The sequence below is a fragment of the Diachasmimorpha longicaudata genome, chromosome 7, assembly GCF_034640455.1.
Source record: "Diachasmimorpha longicaudata isolate KC_UGA_2023 chromosome 7, iyDiaLong2, whole genome shotgun sequence".
NCBI classification, from domain to species: Eukaryota; Metazoa; Arthropoda; class Insecta; order Hymenoptera; family Braconidae; genus Diachasmimorpha; species Diachasmimorpha longicaudata.
In genome coordinates this window covers 9,306,172-9,331,368 of record NC_087231.1, presented here as the reverse complement: position 1 = coordinate 9,331,368, position 25,197 = coordinate 9,306,172, and the positions used below count along the sequence as shown (strand labels likewise).

General features: G+C 40.3%; 6 protein-coding genes across 17 annotated transcripts in view; 2 read left to right on the top strand and 4 right to left on the bottom strand.

Annotated features, from left to right (window-relative positions):
• LOC135164534 (ryanodine receptor) overlaps positions 1-800 on the bottom strand; it is a 34,468-nt gene extending 33,668 nt beyond the window's left edge. For 7 of the 10 annotated variants that reach the window (XM_064124975.1, XM_064124977.1, XM_064124974.1 and 4 more), the window contains exon 1: positions 375-799. The gene's annotated coding sequence lies outside the window, so the exon portion shown is untranslated. Of the gene's footprint in view, positions 1-374 lie in introns of all 10 variants that reach the window. The other 3 variants (XM_064124973.1, XM_064124972.1, XM_064124979.1) reach the window with 1 other exon arrangement.
• A 957-nt stretch (positions 801-1,757) lies between these two features.
• On the bottom strand, positions 1,758-5,635 carry LOC135164742 (ras-like protein 1). The gene is made up of 5 exons (XM_064125383.1): positions 5,200-5,635; positions 4,834-5,054; positions 4,441-4,584; positions 3,782-3,988; positions 1,758-3,664 (listed from the first exon to the last, which is right to left on the bottom strand). Exons 2-5 carry the CDS (start codon positions 4,960-4,962, stop codon positions 3,560-3,562), a joined length of 585 nt encoding a protein of 194 aa, XP_063981453.1. The 5' UTR covers positions 4,963-5,054; positions 5,200-5,635; the 3' UTR covers positions 1,758-3,559.
• Positions 5,636-5,787: 152 nt separating this feature from the next.
• Positions 5,788-11,559, top strand: Rempa (reduced mechanoreceptor potential A). The gene is made up of 3 exons (XM_064125379.1): positions 5,788-8,837; positions 9,031-9,307; positions 9,711-11,559. The coding sequence occupies exons 1-3, from the start codon at positions 6,010-6,012 to the stop codon at positions 10,923-10,925; spliced, it is 4,320 nt and encodes a 1,439-aa protein (XP_063981449.1). The 5' UTR covers positions 5,788-6,009; the 3' UTR covers positions 10,926-11,559.
• LOC135164739 (nuclear autoantigenic sperm protein) lies at positions 11,098-23,001 on the bottom strand. 2 transcript variants are annotated; one of them, XM_064125380.1, is made up of 2 exons: positions 22,741-23,001; positions 11,098-12,947 (listed from the first exon to the last, which is right to left on the bottom strand). In XM_064125380.1, the coding sequence occupies exon 2, from the start codon at positions 12,945-12,947 to the stop codon at positions 11,634-11,636; it is 1,314 nt and encodes a 437-aa protein (XP_063981450.1). In that variant the 5' UTR covers positions 22,741-23,001; the 3' UTR covers positions 11,098-11,633. The 2 variants fall into 2 exon arrangements, with proteins under 2 accessions (XP_063981450.1, XP_063981451.1); XM_064125381.1 differs by lacking the exon at positions 22,741-23,001 and adding an exon at positions 13,426-13,446.
• On the top strand, positions 13,714-22,261 carry LOC135164741 (uncharacterized). The gene is made up of 5 exons (XM_064125382.1): positions 13,714-13,973; positions 14,476-14,700; positions 17,964-18,071; positions 19,199-19,336; positions 20,634-22,261. Exons 1-5 carry the CDS (start codon positions 13,754-13,756, stop codon positions 20,891-20,893), a joined length of 951 nt encoding a protein of 316 aa, XP_063981452.1. The 5' UTR covers positions 13,714-13,753; the 3' UTR covers positions 20,894-22,261.
• Positions 23,002-23,215: 214 nt separating the features above from the next.
• On the bottom strand, positions 23,216-25,147 carry LOC135164701 (uncharacterized). Of its 2 annotated transcripts, none has more exons than XM_064125312.1 (4): positions 25,009-25,141; positions 24,790-24,949; positions 24,164-24,397; positions 23,216-24,046 (listed from the first exon to the last, which is right to left on the bottom strand). In XM_064125312.1, the coding sequence occupies exons 1-4, from the start codon at positions 25,096-25,098 to the stop codon at positions 23,790-23,792; spliced, it is 741 nt and encodes a 246-aa protein (XP_063981382.1). In that variant the 5' UTR covers positions 25,099-25,141; the 3' UTR covers positions 23,216-23,789. The 2 variants fall into 2 exon arrangements, with proteins under 2 accessions (XP_063981382.1, XP_063981383.1); XM_064125313.1 differs by having other exon boundaries at positions 23,218-24,046; positions 24,790-24,931; positions 25,009-25,147.
• Positions 25,148-25,197: the final 50 nt, after the last annotated feature.

Here is a 25,197-nt window from a genome sequence, read left to right as displayed (position 1 = left end):
TGCGTAAACGACGAAAAAATGTTTAATGGAGTCAACTATTCTTTTCCTCTATCGAATAATAGCTTGTGAATTTAATAAAATATAGGAGCGATAATAACCCATCAATGAAAGTTAGCACAGACGAAGGAGCTGTGAATGTTGTTAACGATGCATCGGCTAAACCAAGTGAATCACAACCGCAGATGAAATAAGGTTATTTTAGGCACTTTGGTGGTGGCTGGCCCGCAGCTCACAGATACTAAAAGAATTTAACTTCCCTACTGCTTAATAAGCACCGATGACACACAACAGCAGAATAACCCCCGGTACATGAAGGCTTCAGATGAAATAAATCTGATAAATAATGGGAAATCTTATCTGCAGGATAAACACACGTTTTTCGTTTTGCTGTTCTTCTCGTGGATCCGGTGTGGTTACACTGGTGGAAATAAAATTCCTCACAACGTTGAATTTAAAGACACCCCTGGGAGCCACTGGAGGGCTTTCGTAACACCTTTTGTAATTCCACTTTGGTAAACCCCGTGGAAAGCTCTCCCACTCGGCAATCCTTTCTCCTGCCTCTCTGTCCCTTTTATTCTGTCGATTTCCAATAATTTCCCTCCTCCTTTTAGTAAACGTTTACACCCGCGTTTCACCGGCTGTAGAGAGACCAGGGCGGCCTGATGGACGATGGGGTGCACTACGCGAATTAAAAAATAAACTTGGAAAAGAGTGATCTACGTGGAAGTTTTTAGTTTTGCGAAGAGAATGAAAAAATTCGGTTTACGAATGAGAGAGGGAGTAGACCAACTGGCTCTCGGTTATTTCGGGTAGACGAGCCGAGCGCTTCATCTCCCCGACGTTTCCCCACGACTCACACCGCGCCGTCCTCTTCTGCCGGTGGATCAGCTTCAGAGTATCGTGGAAATTTGGAAGAAATAAATCGCATGTGTTTGCAAACAGCCGCAATACATTTGGGTCGAAAAAAAAAATAGGCAATAGCTAATAGTCGTCCCGAGGAGGCTGCAGAAGATTTTTTTGAACGAGGTACAAGTGACAATGTACGTATTTAGGTTGACGGATGTAGAGCCCACGCGAAGGCGATATTTATAGGACGTGAAAAATACATTTGTCTTTGGAGAATGGAAAATGCGACAACTGTTTTCTTCTTCCATTATTTTCTATTTGTGGTCTTACTAGAACAATGAAGGGGAGCATTGGTGGAAGAAACGTTGAATTATTTATTTTTTTCAGTCTAAAGTGTAGCAAATTTTTATTTCAAAATTTTGAAGTCATAACGATTCAAAAAAATATGGAAACATCTTTTTAAAATCAAGAACAGAATGAAAATGTAGTAGTCAATATGAGAATTCGTAACAGCGTCCAACTTTGATATATTTTTAATTCCTTCTTAAATAAAATGTTTAGGTTTTCATTTCGGCGACTACGAAAAAAAACCATTGGCGACTTCATGAATTCGTACTCGGCGGCCCACAAGGATTGTCGGTACTGCCGCACTGGTGCATAGCGCTGTATGATAACCTCTCAGTTACCGTTAGCAAAGATTATGGGTTAGATTGCTAAATTGCAAAATTTAGTAGCAGTGGCACATGAACTACGTGCCCGTCGGTAAGGCACGTTCACCATCGTCGGTAATTACCACGCATAACGTGGGTAGCTGGGCTGGGGGTCTTTTCGCGGTAGGAGGCCCAAAAGCAAAGAAAAGGCGAAGAGAAAAAATTGATGGATCTATTAGCGAAGAACAGAAAATACACTCATTTATATAAACGTTCTTTTATTGATTCAATTGAATTATCTTACGACTAACTATATATTTGCATCGTTGCAGAATTCACAGTATAATGCCACTGAATGGCATGATTGAAGATTAAAAGGGTCTATTATCGAATGCGACGTGTAAATTATCAGATTTCCAGACGGAATTCCCTTCTAAATATCGTAACTTCAAATTTTTATTCATCCATTCATCGATATGAAAAACTAGTGAACACTATCTCTGTTACCTATAGAATCTTTTAGATAAATCGTTCGTCGATTCGCATGATATTGAAGTCTATAGGTTCGTAGCATTCGAAAAATCGTTAGATATTATAATTAAAAATTGTACATACTATAAATTTGACTCAAAAGTTAGGTGGCAATCTTATAGGCATGAACCTGATTTTTGTCCTTTTGTTATAAAAAAAAATAACGCACATTGGCTTTGACGTGAAAAAAGCACGTTCGATTACAACAAATCTAGTGAATACAACAAGATAATGAGAAAAAAAAGTTCAAATTGATTTAAAACAGTCCAGGCCCTTTGCATCTTATATTTACAATAAAATTGTAGCAATATCTATACCTACATATTGCGAAATATTACGTCATATTTTAATTAATTATCGTGACCCTCGAAATCCAATGAAAAACATGATTAATCAAAAAAATGACTTCTCAAGTCAACTAAGGTGAAAAATATTCATTAATAAAAATTACTACTCTCCCCTTTCTCTCTCTTTCTCTCTGTGGCAACCGTATTGTCGTCTGGCACATGAATTGCTTCATTCTGCGGCAGAAAAACATCATAAAAAGGAACTTAAAATATCATGCAGTGTAACATAAATGATTGGGCTACCATACCGTGATTAACGAGGGGGAAAAAATTTGCGCGATTAAAACTGTCTTTATCGGCTTAAAAAAATTCACTGGCTCATTATAAACGCTATTAAATTTTCCTGACTAATGTCGATTCAGGGTATTCTTTCACCTTAGAATAAACAACGAGGAATACAAATTTAATTATTTTTTGTATTACACAGTACCAGATACTGATTGAAATTGTCAATCTGAGGGGAAACTACTGTAAATTGAGTCTGGGAATTTCACTTGCTATATAGTATGCATTTTCTAAATTATTATATACAAAAAGGTGATAACTAGCACGAGAAAAAAAAGCATGAGATCGAAATCGGTTTGCTGTACTCAAATTATGAGACATTAGGGCACCCTCTTTCCCAAAATGTTTGCACGCATGTTTAGCACAATAATTACAAGATGATTTTTATTATTTGATCGTCTAGAAGTAATTTCAATGGCTCGAATGATTTCTCTCCCATAAAAAAAATTGTGCATGTTATTTTTAAAAATCATCTCGTAATCATTAACCCAGACATTTTTGCAATATTCTGGAATGCCAAGGAGTCAACATCTCACAAATTGATTTCTCTGGACTAATTTATGGAAATTAACATAAGAACAATGAAGGTATTTTTTTCTTGTGCGAATTCTTACTCTTTGTATTCTTCAAAATCAGTTGAAACTCCCATTATTCGAAAGAATTTCTAATAGTCTCACCCCAATCAATCATTTTGCTTCAATAGAGAAAATTGTGCTTAGTTTCATTTAAATCCTTCGAGATGTTGGAGGATTGGAGGCAAGCTACGGAAAAACTGTGCATATTTTTTAATTCCCTAAACACCTGTTCCACTACTCTCTGTCTTTTCTTCTTAAAGCTTGCACGATTTCATTATGAGTTCTTTGTGATCAGCATCCAATGACGTAGAACTGGTGGCGGTGCTTACAGAAGACAGCACCTGGGTCTCCTGCGGCCTGAATTACCAGCTCTTTGACGTTTTCTCTTCTCCTTGCCACGGTGCTCCTTGTCCTTTCGTATCTCTCGCACCTGAGGTGTTTCAACAAATGTTATTAATTGGACGTGGTTATTATCCACCCCCACTGGATGCTCTCAGAGCTGTTATTATGGGACGAATGTGGTCTATGGGTTTATTTGATTACTCACCAGTGTATAAAAAGCATCATCCACACCCATTCGTGTCTTAGCTGATGTCTCAACAAATGGTACACCGTATTGACGCGCAACTTCTCTCGCCTGTGACATATTTACAGCCCATGATTGTTGTAGATCACATTTATTACCGACTAATACCATGGGCACCTCCTCAGCGTCTTTCACTCTTTTGATTTGTTCCCTATAGGTTCCTATATCCTAAAATTTAGTCGAAAAACAAATTTGTTGATTAAAGTTCTCGGAAGGGACTATTTGAGGGGTGAAGACTCATTTTTTCCGACTCCTTGAACTTTTCAAATAATTTCATGATCAAAAAGTCTGTTGCTTTTTACATATTATAGTTTATTATGAAATATGCGTAAAATTGAATAGGTAATAATCAGCGTAGGTCGACATTCTCTGCTTTTCCATTCTCGTTAAGATTATTAATGAAAGGTCTGTGTGTTGTTGTGATATAGATAATGTTCCGAACGAAGAATCTTGACGGACGGTTTTACAACAAAGAAAATCCCCCACATTCCCTAGATACGTCCATAATCAACAAATACATGATATATCTAGCGTATGTCGCGAGACATCGATCCATGCGCCCCACGAACCTTTCAATCGGCAAAATTAATGAGAAACCGCATTCATTATAAACAACTCACCTCAAAACTTTTCGCCGAGTTAACAGCAAAAACTAACAGAAATCCCTCTCCAGTTCTCATGTACTGATCCCTCATTGCACTGTACTCCTCCTGTCCCGCAGTATCCAATATATCCAAGAGACAGGTCTCCCCATCAATCACAACCTACAAAGGCACCCCAAACAAAGCGATCAGACTCCCCAAAATTTCATGAATTAATTCGCCAATAAAACAAAAGTTCTCCACTGCATTCCTAATCCAGTCGATCTGTGGCCGAATGAGTCATAACATTCCACCACTTGATGAAGCTTAATAGCCAGTTTTTTTTTCTTTACAAGTGACAGAGCGATGACACAACACGATCAGAATGGCATTGAAAATCTTCCCAATCCGCCCAACAAAAACAACAATTACCTGTTTCCTATACGAATCCTCTATCGTGGGATCATATTCATCGACAAAATGATTTTGAATAAGTTGAATAGTAAGCGCTGATTTGCCAACACCACCAGCTCCAACAACTACAAGTTTATACTCCGTCATGATTTCACTATTTATCTCACAACGAGACCCAAGGAAAGATTCTTCAGTAAATCCTCGTGTAACACCTTAGAAACCCCTCATCACTAGTGGCCCTGGAATCATGGATGATTAAAAATTGAGTAATTCCCTTATCACAATCATCAATTATCTCATAAAATTATGTAAAGACTCAACTGTACCCACGAATGGGCGTATGCTGAGTGCTTCACTCGCCAAAAAAAAAGGATCGACACTTACGTTACACCAGTGCTAGCATTTCACACATGCAGCTCACAACTTCTCAACAGCTTTTTTCAACACAACTTTGCAACAGCCCGAGTCATCGACGGCTAAGACATCTGTTCACAAACGTCAACTTCCACCAGCGATTTTATTCGAAGAACTAACTCACAAGTTTTTAAAATAAAAAGGAGACTAATCGTACTTTCTCACATTCACTTGTATTCACCGTTCAATCAAAAATAATTGAATCACGCTGGCTCACATCAAGCAATCAACAAGCACAATAGTTCACCCACAACATCCCCTCACTGAGCACATGTATTTATTGCAACCCTCGGAAATTAATTATCCAATGAAAATGCACGATTGAACATCTAAATTATTCTTGATGGGGAGGGATAGTGGTTGGACCTACACAAGAGTGCAATCACAAAAAAAAACGTCTAGATGTACTCCAAAAGGAAAGAATAGGACTTTGAGATGTGACTAGCGGATTCCACCCATGACACACAGAGGTCCCTACTTCCAGCTACCCTGTAGGCATGAGAGGTCGTCGCAGATCGACCGTCAGTAACTCCGACTAGCTCATCACCGATATCGCAACCAAAATGAGGGCGCAGAGCTGGTTTGTGTTTGACAGAATCGATAGTTGTACACAAAACATTGGAAAATGAGTACGAAACGCCAGTTAAATGTTGAAGTTACTAGTGTGATAAAATAGCTTGAAAATTGATTTATCAATCATGATAACGTGGACGACGATGATCCGCTCATCATCACAATTCACTTCGATTCACTTCGGCAATATTTGAATAAACAATCATCATGACCCTTTACTTCGATATTCGCGTGCAAAATTCAGAGACAGCATCGATCAACACGATAGCAACATGGCACAACAATTACCCACTACTCGGTGTAGCTGCGTATTCCCAGGATCGAGGTGGCTTCGTAACAATCTACGATGATCAAGGTGAGCCCATCCCTGATGTTGAATCGTCAGGGCACTCGGTGGCCCAAGTGACGTCTCTCTCGTGGCACCCGGAGAAAAGATGTCTAGTTACTGGCTGGGAGAGTGGAGAGATCAGAATTTGGTCAGGTGACACAGTAAATGGTGAGTTCAATCTCACTGTAACACCTCACAAGGATCCTATAAGCCTTTTGGAGTGGAGCCAGCATGGAGGAAGACTGGTATCCGCCGACACTAGGGGATCTATCGTTGGCTGGAAGATGGACACCAGGGGACAATTGCTGATTGTCTTTCATCATGAATTAAATGAGAGCTTCACACAGATTGCTTTTAAAATTTCACAACCGAAGTCTGGAGTTGATCTGAGTGACTTAGCAAAGGCCGCCGTTGCTGGGGACGAGAGAGCCCTCGATCTCTTCAGCACTTGGAGGCCCAGAACTGCAGCCCCAAGTGCTGTTCATGTGCAGAAAGATAATTTGACGTTTTACATTGGCTCTTCTCACGGAACTATCTATTACATCGATGCTCAGGGGCAGTGCATGGAGGTATTGAATACCGGAGGACTGAGTTTACACTGCCTTCTTCATCATCCCAGTAGAGATTCACTTGTTATCATGACTGAGGGACTGACAATCGGACACTTTCAGAGTGAATCTACCACTGGAAGACTCACAGAGTTGTCAAAGGTGAAATTGAGTGGCAAAAGCGACTACTCGAGGGCTGGTCCAGCCCTCTGCTGGGTTGGAACCAATACTCTGGCGGTTTTAACTGGCGAATTGAGTGTCAGGTGTTGGGATTTGTTCACTGGTGACACATATGTCCTCACACCGATTGAATCCACCAGTGGAAACCTCGCGACACCTCAGGAGATCTACACCAGTCTTGCATTCTGTAAGAGCAACGAAACCCTCGCTGCTGGAACAAATCTGGGCACCATCTACCTCTGGAGGAAGAAGAATGCCTCCATTACTGATGAGTATGGCTGGCCGACAGTTCCAAAAACCTGCTCCGTTCATGGAACCGTTAAACAACTCACCTGGGGAGGTAATCTCCTGAGAAATCCTTTGCTCGCTGTCAATTGCATCACCAATGTCTTCATTCTTCACCAGCAGTCTATGTGCGCTGTCTACAACGATGGGACTTGCGCCAGTCAAGTGGCACCCATGCAGATTCTCCTTGAAACTGAGAATCGAAATTGTATTCTCAAAACTGATCTCCAGGTCCAGGTGCTCGCCGTCAGCAGGGATTTCGTGGCTGTCTCCTCCTGTCGACAGGTCGCTGTTTATCGTATCAACAGAGAGGGCAAGTTGAATACAACAGTTGTGGGCTCTTTCAGCTGTGACAATGAGAAAATTCTCATTTACGAGAATACCCTGGTGATTTTAACTCCCACTGTCATTCAATTAAGATCAACCGACGGTTCTCTTCTCCAAAGTCTGCCAACACTTCCTGAAGAGGGTGAACCCATCACAATGGAGCTCACAGGACAGTACCTAACAGTTGCCTCTCTGAATGGAATCCTCAAGATCTGGGACATTGGGAAGAGAGAGGCTAAACTTCACACTAGAGCCATGACCGCTTACGAAGCCATTAATGACTTTGCCGAGATAATCGAGGCCCGTTGCAACTCTGATTGTCGATGTGTATCCATCACTGTTGCCATGTCCAATCTACTCCCAAGTTCGATTCTCTATATTTGGGACATCGAGGGTGATCAGATCCACGAGTTTGACTTCTCCAAATTAAACGAGAGTATTGAGACAGATGGTACGAATGCAAAGTCCAGGGGGAGACTGCCAACCGCCCACTGCTGGGACAGCAGTGACCCCCGGGTATTGATTTGTCGGGCGCAGAGAATAGAATTCAAAGAAAGTAAAAACTCCGGCAAAACAAACGTCTCCAATAACGATGATACATCGGTTATCTTGGTGTCTATGTTTGCAACACCAGATCATGGTGTGGCTGTTCAGGATATTCGCCCTGTGAAGGATGCGAGCACACGTTTGCTGGGCGTTCACTCTCCAGACATAATTCTCCTGAGTCCGGAGATGGCGGCAGGCGAGGGAAGCAAAGTCACGAGATTATTAATGAGAGAATTCGAGGAGTTGGGACCGTACGATGAGCCAACGAAGAAAGCTATTATGGATTTCAGTTTTCATATTAGCATGTCGAATATGGATGAGGCGTTTAAGTCGATAAAGTCGATTAAGAACGAGACGGTTTGGAAGAGTTTGGCGAAAATGTGTGTTAAGACGAAACAGCTGGATATGGCTGTGCTTTGTCTAGGGCACATGAAGCATATGAGGGGGGCCAGGGCAATCAGGGAGGCCATGCAGGATAATAGTCTGAATCTTGAAGTAAAAGTTGGTGTTCTTGCCGTGGAACTAGGGCTCTACGCCGATGCTGAACGACTCTTTCGTGAGGGTAAACGACTGGATTTTTTGGGGAGTCTTCTGGAGGCCTCCAATAAATACCCAGAGGCCATTCTCCTAGCCAGCAGTGAAAATAAGATACGGGAGAAATTGAGTTATTATAATTATGGAAAGGCACTGGAGCAGGAGGGGAATGTGGATAAGGCGATTGAAATGTATTCGAAAGCTGATTGCCATCGATTTGAAGTCCCCAGGATGCTTCTCAGCCGCCCTAGGGAGTTGCAGGAGTATTTGTCAAGCTCTGACGATCCGTGAGTCGATTTTCACAATTTTTATTCATTTATTCATCTGATAAAAAGAAGTTTCCGGGAGTAAGGAGGATTGATGTGAAATGTGAGAACGACGAATGATTAATAGATTCTGGGGATTGGAATACAAATGTGGAGGGAGGTTTGTGGAGCGTTAAATTTTATGACTTCTTAAATGAAAATTTATCACTTACAGGGAGATAAAAAATTGGCATGCTCAGTACGTCGAGTCAACAGGTGACATGGCGGGTGCATTGCGCCTCTATGAAACAGCTAAAGATACATTAGCAGTAACGCGGCTACTCTGTTATCTTGGACGTGAGGAGGAAGCCTGTGAACTCGTGATGAAGACAAATCATGCTGCCTCGGCTTATCATCTTGCTGCGCATTATGAGTCTTTGAATATTTTATCGCAGGCTGTTCATTTCTATACGATGGCTAAGGCATATACGAATGCTATCCGCATTTGCAAGGTGAAACCTCCTGAAAACATTGTACTTGTTTTTTAAGCCTCTCTAGTTATCAATTCGGATTGATTATTTAAAAGTAAATTTCCTTCATTTTGCAATATGAAAATATAGAGTATAAACGGTCTCTACAGTATGAAGAAAATTAATTAACAAACGATCAATAAAATATCTCTATCTTTCAATTTTGTACATAAAGTTTAAAACCAAAAAATCCCGGATAACCTTTTACGTGCAGGTCAAATAGTATTTTCAAAATGAAAAACCGTGCAAATATTTCCTCATCTTTCTGTTTTATCAAAGCGAAAAAAATAATTAAACTCTTCCTTTCACAGTGCCAGTCGATTTTTATTTGTGTGCATTTTTATTGTCGGTGAACTAATAATTTCGTTCCGTTTTTATTTCACAGGAACACAATATGACAGAGGAGCTATGGCCGCTGGCAATGCTTGCCCCCCGACAGACTCAAATCGACGTGGCCAAATATTTCGAGGAGAATGACCAACCAGATAAAGCTATATTGCTCTACCACAAAGCCAACCTTCTGCCAAAAGCCCTTGATCTCGCTTTCAATACCCAACAATACAACGCTCTCCAGTCAATCACAATGGATATTAATGCAGAGTCGGATCCCGGTCTTGTGAAGAAATGCGCTGTTTTTTTCTGTCAAAATCATCAGCTGGACAAAGCGGTGGACCTATTAGCTACAGGCAAAAAATACACTGAGGCGCTGGATTTAATTGAAGAGCACAACATTAATCTGACCGAGGATTTGGCTGAAAAAATGACGATAATGAAGGTTGAGAATGATCCGGAGCGTGAAGCCCTGAGGATATCAATTCTCGAGAGAATTGGAGAGATAGCATTTGATCAGGGTAATTATCATCTGGCAACGAAGAAATTCACTCAGGCGGGAAATAAACTGCGAGCTATGAAAGCATTATTAAAATCTGGTGATACTGAAAAAATATGTTTTTTCGCTCAAGTGTCACGTCACAGAGACATATACATAATGGCAGGTAATTACCTCCAGTCACTGGACTGGCAGAATCAACCTGATATTCTGAAGAACATAATAAATTTTTACTCCAAGGGAAAAGCGATGGATTTACTAGCCAATTTCTACGTGGCATGTGCACAAGTGGAGATCGATGAATTTCAGAATTACGATAAAGCACTGGATGCATTGAATCAAGCTGCAAGATGTCTTGCTAAAGTTACATCCCCGAGAGACCTTGAAATACACAAACGTGCAATTGACATCGTAAATACTCGTATGGGCATAATAAAGCGCTACTTGGATGTGAAAAAAACATTGGATAGGGGTGAGACTGAGTCTGGTATGGCACAGGTACGACAACTTTTGGATACATTTGGCGAGGGCTTAGAACAGTCTGTTAGACGTGGAGATTTGTTTGCAACGATAACACAGCACTATGCAGACAGTGGTAATACTGAGAAAGCTCGTGCTACAATTGAGGAGTTGAAACGACTGGTACCAGGAATTAATTTGAGTTATTACTACAATGTCAACTTGCTTGAGGCACTTGGGTACAGAATGAGTGTTCAACGAAGAGAAAGTTTGGATAAAGATGATGGGATTGAGGAACTTTTGGGAGAGTAATTTTCTGCACTAGTGAGCATTAGAGAGTGCTTTATCACTTTATACAAATTCCGTCCACTTTAGTGATTGTTTTTACATTCTCATTATGAGAGAATTATTTTTCAACGAGCAGTTGAGGTAGAGTTTCAAGTGTTACGAGTCACAATTGTAATTGAGATGAGCCACAAAAATATATGAAAAAATGTCAATCAACTTTTTTATTAATACAACTTATTATTTTTTTTCAATCATCGTCGTACATCCTAATCACACTCCAGGTATGTCCCTGTCAATAACAGAGTTAAAAAGGACTTGGAACACGAATGAGAATGCTGTTCAGGTGCATCTCTACAACGAAGTACATGTTCCAATCAAAACGATGTCACTCAAAAATTGAATAATAAATAAACTAACACCTAACGCTATCCTCATTCATCAATTGAGTAATTATCATATTGTTAAAAAAAAGAAAAGGTTCAAACATTGTTGCCATACAGAGAAAAGAAATTCAAAAAAAATTTTCGCAGTTTTATGACGGCACTCGTCTCACAACTTACACTCTTATTAAAACTATTCAGACAACTCCAGACATTTACTCATGAGAAGATACGAAGGGATGTTTTGTCTTTTTTAATAAGACGAGAAAAAAATTCAATGGCGCCCTCCCCCCTGACATGCTCCTCTCCACCACACAACTTCTTTTCACGCTTCTGAAGATTAATTAATGATTCATGGGGTTGGCTTCTTGCACGGTGAAGCTGCCTCTGGCTCGGCCTCATCATTCTTACGTTTTTTTCTGACAAGATGTGAAATATCACTCGCTGGTTTTGATACTGTTGGTGTAGCTGAAGTACCACTGGATGATGCACCATCTGAACTCGGTCCAGCCCCATTTGTGCAGCCGCCACCAGCAACTTTGCTCTTTATACCCTCAATAACAAGCCTGCACGCTTCCTGCTTAAAGTCCTTCATATCAGAAATTTTCTCCTGTATCTCGGGCAAAAGTTCCCTCAACTCACTGATTTCTCCCCCAATCGTATAGAATGGATCATCACTCTTGGGTGGCTCCTTTATACTCTCTAACTCTTTTATTCTCGCCTCGAGTAAGTTTGTGGCCTCATTGAATTGGTCGATACTAGCATCAAAATCATTACCAAGTGAATGAGCCAAACCGAGTTGATAATGCAATTCAGCCATTGCTCTTGGTTCACGAGGCTCAACATTCTCAAGAATTGTCAATGCCTTTTCAAGATCAGATACAGCAACTTGCTGATTGCCACTCTCCATGGCAACCTCGCCAAGTAGTCTGTGCGCCTCAGCCAGTTGTTTATATCCAGACGGCCCGCGCTTGAAGAAAACAATTTTAGCCAGTTCAAGTACTTCCCAAGCAACTTGAAGATCAATGCCACGCCCTGGATCTTCATCATCCTCCTCTTTGTTGACATCCTCACCCTCTCCATCACCATTCTGTATTGCATTACCGTTTTTCACAGCACTATCGCCATTCTCCTTTGGTGTATCTTTACTGGTACCTGGTAGACTCTCATCCTCAGCAGAATTACTTTTTTCACTCTTCTCTTCCTCAACTTTTTTCTCCTCAATCTTATTGTCATCAGTTTTATTCATCTCCTCTGGCTTATTTTCAGACTTATTGTCATCCTCTTTAGGCAGAGAAGAGGCTGCCTCAGTTTTATCACTTTCTTCCTTATCCTGTACATCTTCGTCTTTCTCATCAACACTGCTTAGTTTTTCATCATCCACTTCATCATCCTCATCGTCTTCCTCGTCTTCATCACCACCAGGTACACCACCACCAAGTACACCAGTCTCCTCTCTTGCTAATCCAAGCAATGCACGTCCATAAAGTAGGTACGGTTCACCGAGTTCATCACCGCAATCTCCGTGTTTCTGGGACAGCAATTCAAGACCCTCGGCAAAGGCAGTTACCGCTGCTGTGTAATCACGTACTAGTAGATGACGTTTACCCTGTGATATTGCTGCCGCTGGGTCAGTGAATAGGGCTTGCTCTGCTACATCTGCCATCTGCGAAATTGGTTTAAAAACGAAGAGGTCAATTATAAACAGAAATAAATTGAGGGAACACTTAATTAAGGGAAGTAGAACATTGAAATAGGAATGGGAGAGATAGAATTGAAAACTGGACGGGAAAGTTGTTATTCAAGTTCTTTCGCGAATGACGAAAAAAAAAAAAAGTTAATAGTAGAAATAGTAAAAATAGTTCCAGTAAATTGCACGAGCGGAAAAAATAAATGAGACAATATGAAAAGCGTGCTGGGAATTCCCTAGGAGTAACGTTTGTATATACGTGCTCCTCCAATTTCGAAATCTCTCTCCTCCGCTTCAAGAATATCTCATTGGCAAAGGACCGTCGTGCAACAATCAGAAGTATCATGAATTATTCAAATGCATCTAAAACCACCAACCGGAGCAGTTTTTTTATCTCTTTCTACTCTCTCCCCTCCCCCTTCCTCAACCCTTGCCCCGATATGGTTTTTCTTACAGTCCTCAACCCTATTTACTCCACTTTCTTCTGTTGCTTATTTTTATTTTTTATATCTGTTGTCACAGAAGAGCACTTGATGCGGAAGGGATGGCCCGCAGCATCCGTGTGTTGCCGGACTATGCAAGTCGCCTCGATCCCACTCGGGGGAGAACAGAAAAAACAATAATAAATATGATTTTCGCGTAAAACATGTCTGTGTGTGTCACTGCGCGGTGTTACCACGGTCGATTCCACAAATGCGACGGCAACAACGCGCAGAGAGGGCGTACGAAGAGTCCAGAGTCAGGCGCGTAGTAAAAGCTAACTGGTGGGAGTACAGAGAGGGATGAGAGTTGGTAGTAGGGAGGGATTTGTGCCAACCCTTGGCGCAAGGGAGATTTTCGGTGGCGGTTTTAGTTCGAAGAGATATTGTGAGGACACGAGTGTGAGAGGAGACTGTTCAGTGGGCGCCTGGGCACCACCGGGGATGGAGCCGTCTCGTGTACCCAGGGGTCCGGCGCCGCGCCTCGTTTTTCTATTCACCACGCTTGCACTGTCATTTTCAGGTAAACAAAGTCATTCGTTTTATGGTATAGAAGAGTAAAAACATGTTTTCAATTTTTATATACAACTGTTGTTTTGGTTATAGAGCTTTTTGTGCTCCACTTTTCGTTTAGAAATTTTTGCTCCCTAGGTTTTTGATGTTATAGTGCAGTGAAATTTGATTTGAAACTTTTGATCACTGTAAAAGCCTCGTGTACAATAGGGCAACGGTTAGAGAAGTTACAGGGCACTATGTTTCAATCAGGCCCTGAAGCTGACACATCGATTTATTATCTTGAAATCTCAGTCGGATGTCCAAGTCTTTTCGCGTCTTTATCTTCACCACAAGCGAATTTATCGTCATTAGCCCTTCCTGAAAGCTCGAACACCCCTCAGTTTGTTTGCTCCCTCTTCACCCTTTGTAAGCTGAGTCTTTCATTCACCCTTTTGTGATTAATTCCGCATTGACAGCAATGTGACATTGCCTTCTCATCTGATTGGATTTTTTGAATTCTCTCGTTTCAGCCACTTGTCTGCTGTGCAGTGCAATAATGTCAGATCATTGGGAGGAGGTTGGATGGGACAAGGAAGACTTGAATAAAGCCAATGTCAGCCCCACGTGGTATTTAGATGGTCAGGTGGCAATGCTGGAGCCAATGCTAGACCATACTAATCGCTACACAACTGGAAGGCCAATTTTCCTAGTGCCAATGCACGGTGGCATCTGGACAATGTGTGTTTCTCTAAGTGGTGAGTTTAGTCCAACCGCATAACAATTTGCAATTTTAATTAAAATCCTAAATAGACAGGGGAATGAAGGACACAAAGAGTGATAGAATTACACTCAGTGATCACTGGAGTTGAAAAGATCCACTGGTCGGTGAATGCAGCATAGTCTGGCATGAAACTGACATTTAATTTATATCATTTATTCCTTTTTCCCTTTCTCTCATTCCACCCCCGTTCCCTCTTCACCTTTTTCGAGTCGACTGAAAGGTTCCCTATGGGGAGGGGCAGGAGGGAGAAGAAGGTGAGGCTACAGAACCCTCCAATCTGGCACAATGCCAGTTGGTTGGCCAATTTTTAAAGGAGTCGTCTGGAAAAACGTTTGCAACTAGTGAACTGTGACGCAGAAAAGGCGAAAGCTCATTTTGTTGAAGGAATTTTTCCAAGAATCCTTCTCAATATACTCGCCTTCACACTGTTATGCCCGTATGCAAGTCACCCTGTTGTTCACTTGATGTTTTTTTTTTCTCTCTCCATATTTCCCAGTTCTCACCCCCTTCAACTTCTCTTCTATTTCCGCGATTTCGTGCGAGTATTCCCGAGTATGTACCACCTTGACTCCACTCGTGATATCGACCCACCATAGGGGAAGAGGAAGAGGGGGTCGTGGGGCATCCCCGATTGCCATCTAAATAGGAGAAAAGTATCCGCTGAGGATATTGCGTGACCCTGTTATTCATTTTACTTCACCTCTGTCTTGAAAGCCCTTCAAGTACTTCTCTCGTTGCCTTCCATCTCCCCCTTTTTTGACAAGTTAAAACGTCTAGGGTTAAATGCACCCGGAAACATCTCTCGAGACACTTGTAAATGCCCTCACTCACCCTCCAGAATTTTCTCTTTATCCTCAAGAACCCAATAACGTCATATCTGGTAAACGGCAACGGCAATCAGACTCCATCAGCTAAAGCATAATTTCCTCCGCTTTGATGTTGGACTAGTGAATTTGCCGGTCGCATTATTTCCTTTTTCCAGCCCTTTTATCACTGTTGGCAAACTCCATCTAAAATCTTTTTACTCTTTTCCGTAAATAATAAACGAAAAAATTGGGGTTAATTTGATTCTGAAGTGATATCCGGAAATTTTGGCACGGTAGAATCATTAGGTGAACCAAGTTCTTGTTAAGAATTAACTATTTGCGGTGTATCTCATTCCACTTTTCTCCCCTCTCTTTCAGTTCGCCGTGAAAATTCACCGCTTTCCCTCTTTCGTTGAAATTCCACCTATTAATGCTCACCCTCAGCCTCATCCCCCTTTTACAACCCCGCAACCGAACCTCGTTAGTGAGCAAATCCCAGAGTATTTATTTTCAGGCGCTAATTGCAAGGATCTGTAGGCATATACTGGGGACATCTATTCCTTGTGCAATGGCTTTTTTTTTAATAGTGAAATATTTATATCCTCCCTCGGGAGACAAGCACCTCTTCGTCTGTTTATGTCTTCAGCTTTGATCTCCGGTATTGTGCGATTCCATTTATACTCGCATTTCACATTTGTGAACATGGAGTATGTGAATATCATGAGATTATGGGGGAAATGAGAGAGATGTGTGGGTGGAAAGCTATGGGGTGACGAGGTGGGCTTCGGAGGTTGGGAGTGGCTCTCCATGATTGACCTCATGCCAAAGTGCAATAAATTATCGATCGTCTGTGGAAGAATTGATGGGTACACAAGCTACTCATAGCGAGGCAAGAAACTCGATGAAGATAAATCAACTCGTACATTATTTACTTTTTCATTGGCTCAACTTTTTTGTTTGTTTGTTGTTGAAACCATCTAGCTTCTCGAGTGTTAGGGAAATAAACGAGAGGGTAAAGCTCCAAGGGGAATTTTCTCTTTTAATAATGTTGCAGGGTAAATTAAATCCATTTCTGTAATTATTTTTTTTACAAGCTACATTAAACGCCCGGCTGGTTTTATGGCGGAAAATATATTGCGGTGGATTTGGTACGACGGTAGGCGGTCGGTTAAATAAAATATTAACTATGGATTTAATCTGAAAAATTTGTATTTTATGAGGACGTAAAAGACCGGTTTTTTTTACTCTTATTAGAGGGCTCGGAGGAGAATGAGAGAAATCCTGGGTGGATCGAGGTTTATAGCGTACGTGCAAGTTTTACAATTAAACTTGTCAAATAGAATCAGACAATTGTCTCTGTAATTGTCCATTCCATGAGTGCAAACACAGAGAGTAATTAACATAAGGGATTGAGCGTTAATTCAATGCCGAATTGGTGATCGATATAGCGATGAAAGCTTCGTGTGAACACATGGAATTTATTTTGATGTGTTAATTCAATGGCTTAGGACTATGAGGCGAGGCTCACGCGATGGGTTATACTCTCAGCCGTATATCTAATCGGTGTAAAAGAGTTAGGGTTGAGAGGGATGTGTCGGAATTTTACTCCAATTCTCTGGTGGTATACGGAAAGCGTCGGCTTACGTCGGGTAACGCCTGCTAGGATTTTCATGGATAACCACCGAGTAGAGTAAAACTGCTTCACACCACTTCTCCTTCAAAACCGCCCCCTCCCCCCCCCCCCCCCAACCTAAGTCCATAAAACCGTCTGTCCCACATCCGTATCTTTCGTAACCAAATTGAGTTACATAAAGAGGGCACAAATAACATAGAGAGGGAGGTGATTAAATTGATGAGATATGGAAATTTCATTTTTATCAGCTTTTGTTTGTTTTAAAAGCTGCATAGGAATAGTAGAATAAAATTAAAATTCTAAAATGCGTACTATACATTGCAAAATAGTGGAAACCTTGGGGTGCCCGTCTCAGGGAGAATGTTAGCATTCCAATTTTCGATATAAATTTCCCCTCGTGTACAGTAAGTTTCAGGAAGTAATTTTCAACAGTGTACATTGTTCCATATTTCACGTGACGCATAGAAGCATTAAATCGTTGCAATTGTTTCCCATATATTCACTCATGTCAATTAATTTTGGGAAGCAGTTATGCTCAATAAACTGCGGATAGTAAAACTGCAGGATAAAGGATTCAATTTTCTTTCCACCCCCTCGGGGATCGATGGTATCTTCCTCGCTAGTACTTCCTCATTGGCCAATTCATGAGTTTATTTTTACCTCCGATTTAGCCTTGAGGTCAAGGATTCCACCTTTAACATAACAGCGAAAGACTTTAATTCGGAAAAGACCCGTAGAAGACCCTTTGCAACCACAATTTCGCACATTCCGCTATTAACATTTTATTTTATATTTCAGATGACGACATTCGTCTCCTGAGTCAAGTAGGTTTTCCCCAGGAGCGTTGCATAAATTATCTCACACCCGACGAGGCACACGAGGAGATTCGTGCCGCATGGCAGAGCAGTGAGTTTCCAACAATTTGCCTCTTATTTCTATCCCATTAAATGCAACTTGTGCCTAGGTTTTTTTTTTTCATTTTCTTCATTGAAACTTTTTCATCTTCACAATATGAAGCAACGAAATTTCATCCATACACAGGCAAATAAACGATATATTCTTCACTTTTTTTTTGTACACGGCTATTCCATTTATGGTGGGTTAACTGTTAGCCAGGGAGAAGGCAGTGGGGTAAAAAAAAAAGGTGCTAAAGGTTTTCCGTAGCGACGGTCGTCGCTAAAAGCAATCGTACTGCCTTCTAAAAAGAGAGGTGTAAAAATAAAAGTTTCATGGAAAGGGATGCCTCTTTATCACTGAAGCCTGGAGGCTCGTTTAGTCGAGATTCAGACCGTTCGTCGACCATTATCATTTACCATTTCAGACTGTTTCCGCAATGTTGAAAAAACTTAAAAGGATTTTGAATACACTTTACGATTTTATTACTTTTAATTCTTTCATTTGAACAGTTTTTTTTTTTCCTTTTCCCTTTCAATTCTTCCATAAAGGAGAGAATTTTTATTGAATGAAAAATCCACTTTTTCCACCTTCTCGTTAATCAAAATGAGGCCAATGCGTACCTTCATTGTAAATCCTAGTGCATTTGTGTGAGATTATTCCCGGTGACGTCGTAATTTCATTTATGTCATGAAAAACAATTAAACTGGCTTTTTCATCAGCCTCCACTAAGCGAGTTAACAAGCACAGCAATTAACTTGTTTATCAAATAAACACGAGAGAATGATTTTTTATTTGCAGTCACTCATTGGGTAATGGCATAGTTGAACTGGTGAAAATGAAAGAACGATAGATTTCGAATAACGCATTCATAAATAGAATAAAAAATATTGAATGAGGGAAAAGGGATGGGGGGGGGGGAAGGGGGTGCAAATGGAAAGGGTTAAAGTGAAACCGTACTCAGCCAATCAGGCGTATTACCACGAGCCGATCAATAACTCCAGAACCGACGGGGTTGATTTCAATTGTCTGTAGTGGATGATGCCAATCCGGTCCATTTGAATGGGAGGGAAAAAGAGGAGAAATGAGGAAGGATTTCAGTTATTTGCGTGATTTTTTTTTCTTCTCTTTGTGCACAGGAATGCAAAATCTGAGTATTTCCTGCTCTATGGTTTGCCTCATCGTCCTCGGGAGTGCTGTACTCGTGGGATTTTTTGGCCTCTGCAGGCATCAGATATCAGCGGTTCTCGTGACGGGTGTCATGTATCTTCTAGCAGGTGAGTACAATTTAAATCTTTTTTTTTTTCGAGAGGAAAGAGAATAATGGGTGCATTCGTATGGTACCGGTTTTGAAATCTCCACGTTGCATTGGTGTAGGTGGATTAATTTATGTTCCTCGTGAAAATGATTTTAATTATAAAATTTATTCGAGGGATTAACAAAGTTCATGATATTTTGAGGGCTTTGTGGAAACGTATTGCGATGAAATCAATTGTGTTGTAGACGATAAAGGAAGTTTCCATCGAGATTTACTACCTCAAGTGGACATAAATTTCCTGGGAGTGAATTGATACGTCTTTTAGAGGAATAGTTTAGGTTTACAGGAAATTATGTGGGGGGGTTTGACAATGTCGAATGAGTGTTGTTGGGTAAAGTATCTATTTGTCTAGCAAATAGTGCTATTTTCCATAGACCAAGTAATAATTTTGAGAAAAGACACTTCTCACTTGAATCTATTGAGTTATACAGTTTGACAGAAAATTATTTTTTCCTTTCCACCGTGAACAGCACTTTCATAGATAATTAGAGGCCGTCGGATTGCGACCAATTAGAGCGCGATATATTTAGTGAGTGAATTCTCCTGTCATGTACCCATTAAATCAATATTAATTTCATTTACCTCAATAATTCATAGCGCTGCGTTAATTATATTTTGAGTGACGTGTTTGAACAGAGAATGATATGATCATTGCAATTGAGAATACCGGGTTTGGTCACTCTCAATGAACTGCAATGTCCTGTATTCGCAATTAAAATACATCAATGGAACTCCATTGCGTCGGATTTATCAAAGAATCGACAATATATGAAAATTTCATGAGGAGAGTTGTTTATATTATTGATAAAATTATGGAGACTCCGCGAAATGAAAGAAATACGAAAAAGGGAAGAATAATCTCCAATTAGTTCCAGCAAACTTATTATATAATTTCCCTTAATCTTGTGATCAATAAAATCCCCTGCTTCTGGATTATTTCAAGTACTTTGACTATTTTTTCGCGGATCATCTTTTCAATATTTGCAATCGAGAGCTTCAATTTGAGCTCTATTGAACTATAAATTATCGTATACTTCGCCATGATTCAGATAAACGAGGTAAATCATCGATAGGTATCTGAATATAGAGATGGGCGGATGAATAATAAATCTATTGATAATTGAGAGAAAATCCCAGTGTAAATTTTCCCGTGAATAAAATACCATTAGATATCGTCAATTTAGCTATAGCTAGCAAATTGGAAGACAAAATCACGGCAAAAGGATGATCATTTCATGTCCCCTCATTTTTTTCAGCGACCTTTGCCCTATTCACCCTGACGATAATCCACTTCAAGCGAGCACAAGACCGTAATGCCAAGATTATCGAGGGTCCCGAGGACGGAGTTATTGGTGGTCCTGTACCTAGAAATCTGCTCACAGCTCGTCGCTTTACAACCTCGTGGAGTATGGATTTTGGTTGGGGTGGTGTGACTCTATGCGCTCTCGCTTCAGTTGCATGGATATTGCTGAGTAAAATCATGAGATTCAGTCCAATAGCGGCTATGATAGCGTAGCAGCGGGACGCCTTCGAGGTCTAATGGCAAAGGATGAAAGAGCGAAGAGGAGATGGAGAGGAAAGGGCCAGAATCAATTGACATGCTCGACGGAGTGAGAATCAAGACAGATAAATCCAACTGGGAGAAAAAAAAAAGGAAAATTGAGAACAAAGAGAATTATTTTCATTCTATTATTTGAGAGAGAAATGTGTGGCAAGATCAAAGATGGCTGAGCGCAGTGGCAAATTATTCGAAAAGTTAACGTGCAAACCTCGAGGGCTATTACAATTAAAACTCATTATTAACTCGGCAGAGACTTTAAGAGGAGTAAAAAAAGTATCAATTAGTCAGTTTTGCTTGGCCAAAGTACTCCACCGACTTTTGTACAATTTTACACGATCGAGGGAAAACGGAAAAATTGTTGATAGAAAAAAAAACTAATGAGGAAAATGTTGTAACCGTCCGATACGAAAGATAAATACGAGTCCGATCGATTCGGTGTGACAAATAATTTCAAGTGCTACGCGCCACCCGCTTCTTGCCCCGCTCATCTGTGTTGTGGGAGGGCAATAGAAGTCCTCTGCTAGCTTCACCCCCGAGACCCCTCTACGGTGGATGAGGAGAGGTGCAGAAAGAGAACTGAGTAAGATTGCTTCCAACTGCATTCACTTGGGCCATCATTAATTAAGTACCAATTCTTTTCATTAAAACACTCACTAAAAGGTGCATATTTTAAGATGTTTCGTTTGTGTTCCAACTTCGCTTTAATTTTGTATGAGTCAATTATAGGTTCTTGGACAATGGAAATGAATTTCATGATAGAATACAAGAGTTTCAGTGTAAAATACTGCAAGCGGATTGTTCATGGAGTTTGATATTCAGGAATTGTTTGATTTTTAGATAAATCGTGATATATATTTCAAGGGGTGAACTTCTGTTTGTTTTGAATGGAGAATGAAGTCACGGTAATTCTGGTATTGGACTTCGAAAGCCAAAATATTCACTATTGATCTCCAAGAGAATATACAACATGAATGAATGAATGAATCCGTGAAAAATGAATGGTTATTCATTTTTTTTGCATGATTGATTGGTTGGCTTTTTTTATTCGTCTGACTGCGTTTTTATTCTTCAATTGTTTACGTTGAGGCTTTGTTATGGTATACCAAGCGCCAAATTGAAACAATAATCAACGTAAATTCGAGCCAGAGGTTAACGAATCAAGGAATTTTTTCGACGTATAAAACTGAGCTCGCCACGCAGGATCAAGCTTTTGCTAAGAAACAATACCTGCTAGACTTTTTTGTAATAAAAACGAATGAGCAGATGATTATGATTAATTGATGTACTATCGAATATTACGAGAATAAACGTATAAAGACTTTTGGGAAATTTCGCATTATTTCATTCTCCTGTTTACTCGTTTTATATGGTCGATTCTGTGCGTTTGGGGAGGAGAGTGTAAGTGAGGTTATGTTGACCTCACGACCGCAATTTTACGACACGCACCAGCATGTTCCACAACACAGCACAAATGTTGTTAAATTTTCAATAGAATAGGGTATGAACATTGAGTTTCATGTTTGTCGAGTGAAATTTTGGCTTTTATCGATCGTAAACTGAAGCATTGTGCGGACAAACAACTCAGTCGCTGGCTGAAAATTAATGGAGAAAAAAAAAACGTGAGAGAATTGACATGCCTCGAAGCACGAGAAGTCTAGGAGAAAAAAATTCAAATGATTTTCGATATCGGAAAATGCTTCTAGACCGTATTTGGACGTTTCGGGGGGATAAATTCCCCTTTTTTCTCCGAATATTCATGGCTAGATGAAGCAATGAGAGGTAGAGAATAAATAACGACGTACCTTGAACAGTTCCCTCCAAAAATCACAAGCCTGTTATTTCTTCGTATTTTGTCTGTCTGCTGTGGCTCCCTTTGTTCAACGGAAGATGGATAATTTCACGATGATCTGGCGACTCGTGGATATTATCAGTATGATTGAGGCTATGGGGTAACGATAAAATAACTTGCTGAGTTTACTTTTTCCCCAAACACAATGGCAAAATGAGCCGTTAATCGGGAAACTGTGTAGCTCTCTACCGGCGCACGTTCCACACGTACCAGGCTAACGGCACACACATACAAAACGAGAATCTGGGTTGACGCATGCGCCACGGATACTCTGCCATATTGACTAAAACCGCGCGCTCTGGTTCACACGGACAACGGGGGATACGTTTGAAATGTTCAATTTTCTTTCATTCTGTTTGTTTAAGGAATTCGAAATTTTTGTACCTTATTTGATGAGACCTTTCAGATAAAAGTTCCTGTTTATTTTTGTAAATGACAGCCGGGAAATTGCGAACGAATATCATGAGGAAATTGTTGGGGGAATTAGGGAGTTATAAACCATACGCTCAGGGTTGTAAAAAATGATATAATTCTGGAATTGAGGATTTTTTTTTATTTGGACGTGAAAATTTTTTTTTCTCGTGGGGTTTAGTAAAAAAAACTCGCAGTAAATTTTACGGTACGACGCTAATTCATTTTATCAATTCCTCAAGAGAAATCATTTCGCGTCGATAGAAAAAAAATATTGTAGGATAGGTATTCCTCGGAGAATGAACATTCAACTTCGTCTTTATAGATTTTTTATGCACTTTTGATTGTTTTGCTTTTGAAAAAAAAAGATAGGCGACGTAAATAGCTCCTCCACCTTTCAAATGCCTAATAAAAATGTTTCATTGTTATGTATTCCAAGCGGTATCACCTCTCGAAGGGGTAATAAACTATTTTCCAAGGGTTTTAAACTAAACTACAGTCGAGTAGGAACGATGATGTTATCTCTTTGAGACGGCAAACTATTTGAATACTTGGAGGGCCTGAATATCTCAACACTTCTTCACCAAGTATTTATCCAATTTTCTCTTTCTCATTTGTATAAATTAGATTCGTCAAACTTTTAACACGTCTTGCATTATTCTTCGAGTTGAAAGTTACTCCATTTACCAATTCATGCAATACCCCTTTCCCAGCGAGTCCATCGTTTTTCTCTTGATTTTGCATATTTCCAATTTCATCAGCGGCTCTCACCCTCTTACGATGGATGTATTCCACCCAGGTTTCCATAAAGCTCGCAAAAACGTCACACCAGTGAAAAAGTTGTTCCACTGAAAGGGGAAAGGATTAAAAAGTAAAACAAGAAAATGAACTTTTAGATCGCACTATCGATTGCCAGTTTGATTGAGGAGTTTCTAATGTACATGTTGCTTTTTTCCTTTATTTACCGAATAGAATGAGGGCTATAAAAGCGAAGGTTGTGGCAGGGACGAATACATAGGGTATCTGATTGTACGTCCATCTCAAGAGGGTAGGTGCCTCGTAAAAGAAAATGCCCGTCAGTGTATTGAACATCCAGGGAAAATAGAGGAATGGCATCCGGTGCTTTTCACCGATTGTCAACAAAATTGTTGATAAAACTGCCGAGACGAATCTTCCCGTTGTGATCTTGATTATGACGTCTGTAATCATTTCCAATCATTTGACAGTTATTCACGAAAATTTTCCATAATACAATTAATACTTTGGATACAGAAAATCAATGAAATTATCCCTGGGAATATTATTGAAATTCACTCCTGCCACCCTCTTTGGCAGCATCAGAAAAGACTGAACATATTTAGTTCACTGCGATTTCCATTTCTAATCAGCATTAATTGTCTTATCGAAATCGATTAAAATAAATGTGGAGTGTTCCAACTCTCATCACGATCGTAGTATTGAAGAAAAGTCATTAAAAGAGCCTTCATTTAGCTCCACCCTCCCTTATTTCATTAGCCCTGGAGAAAGCCAGCCATCATCTCTTCAATAGCTTTTGATTCCAGATATAATGCAGTTACGAAGATATAATTACTGTACGACCGCCGAAATATCGCGCCGAACGCCATCGACTTTGTCACAGAATGCCCGAGTGGCGATCGTGCTCCAACTTCCAGGGTGATTGAACTCAGACAAGAAACCACAAGACACATAAGTCGTAAGTACCATGTTCTCGTCTGGAAAATTACATCCAACTTTGAAAGGGGGTTATAATCAATCAATAAATTCCCTACCACGCCCGTCCAACACTTACCTCCTTCATACCACTCCCCCCAAAACTATCATTCACCGATAGCAAACTGTTAATTTCCTCATTATTACTCGTCACCCCAAATGGTTTCATCCTCCCGACTTGACGAATGAGACTTAAAATTTTTCAAATTTATTTCAACACTCGTGACAGCCATGATCACACGTAAAAAAAATCTCGTAAAATAAAGGA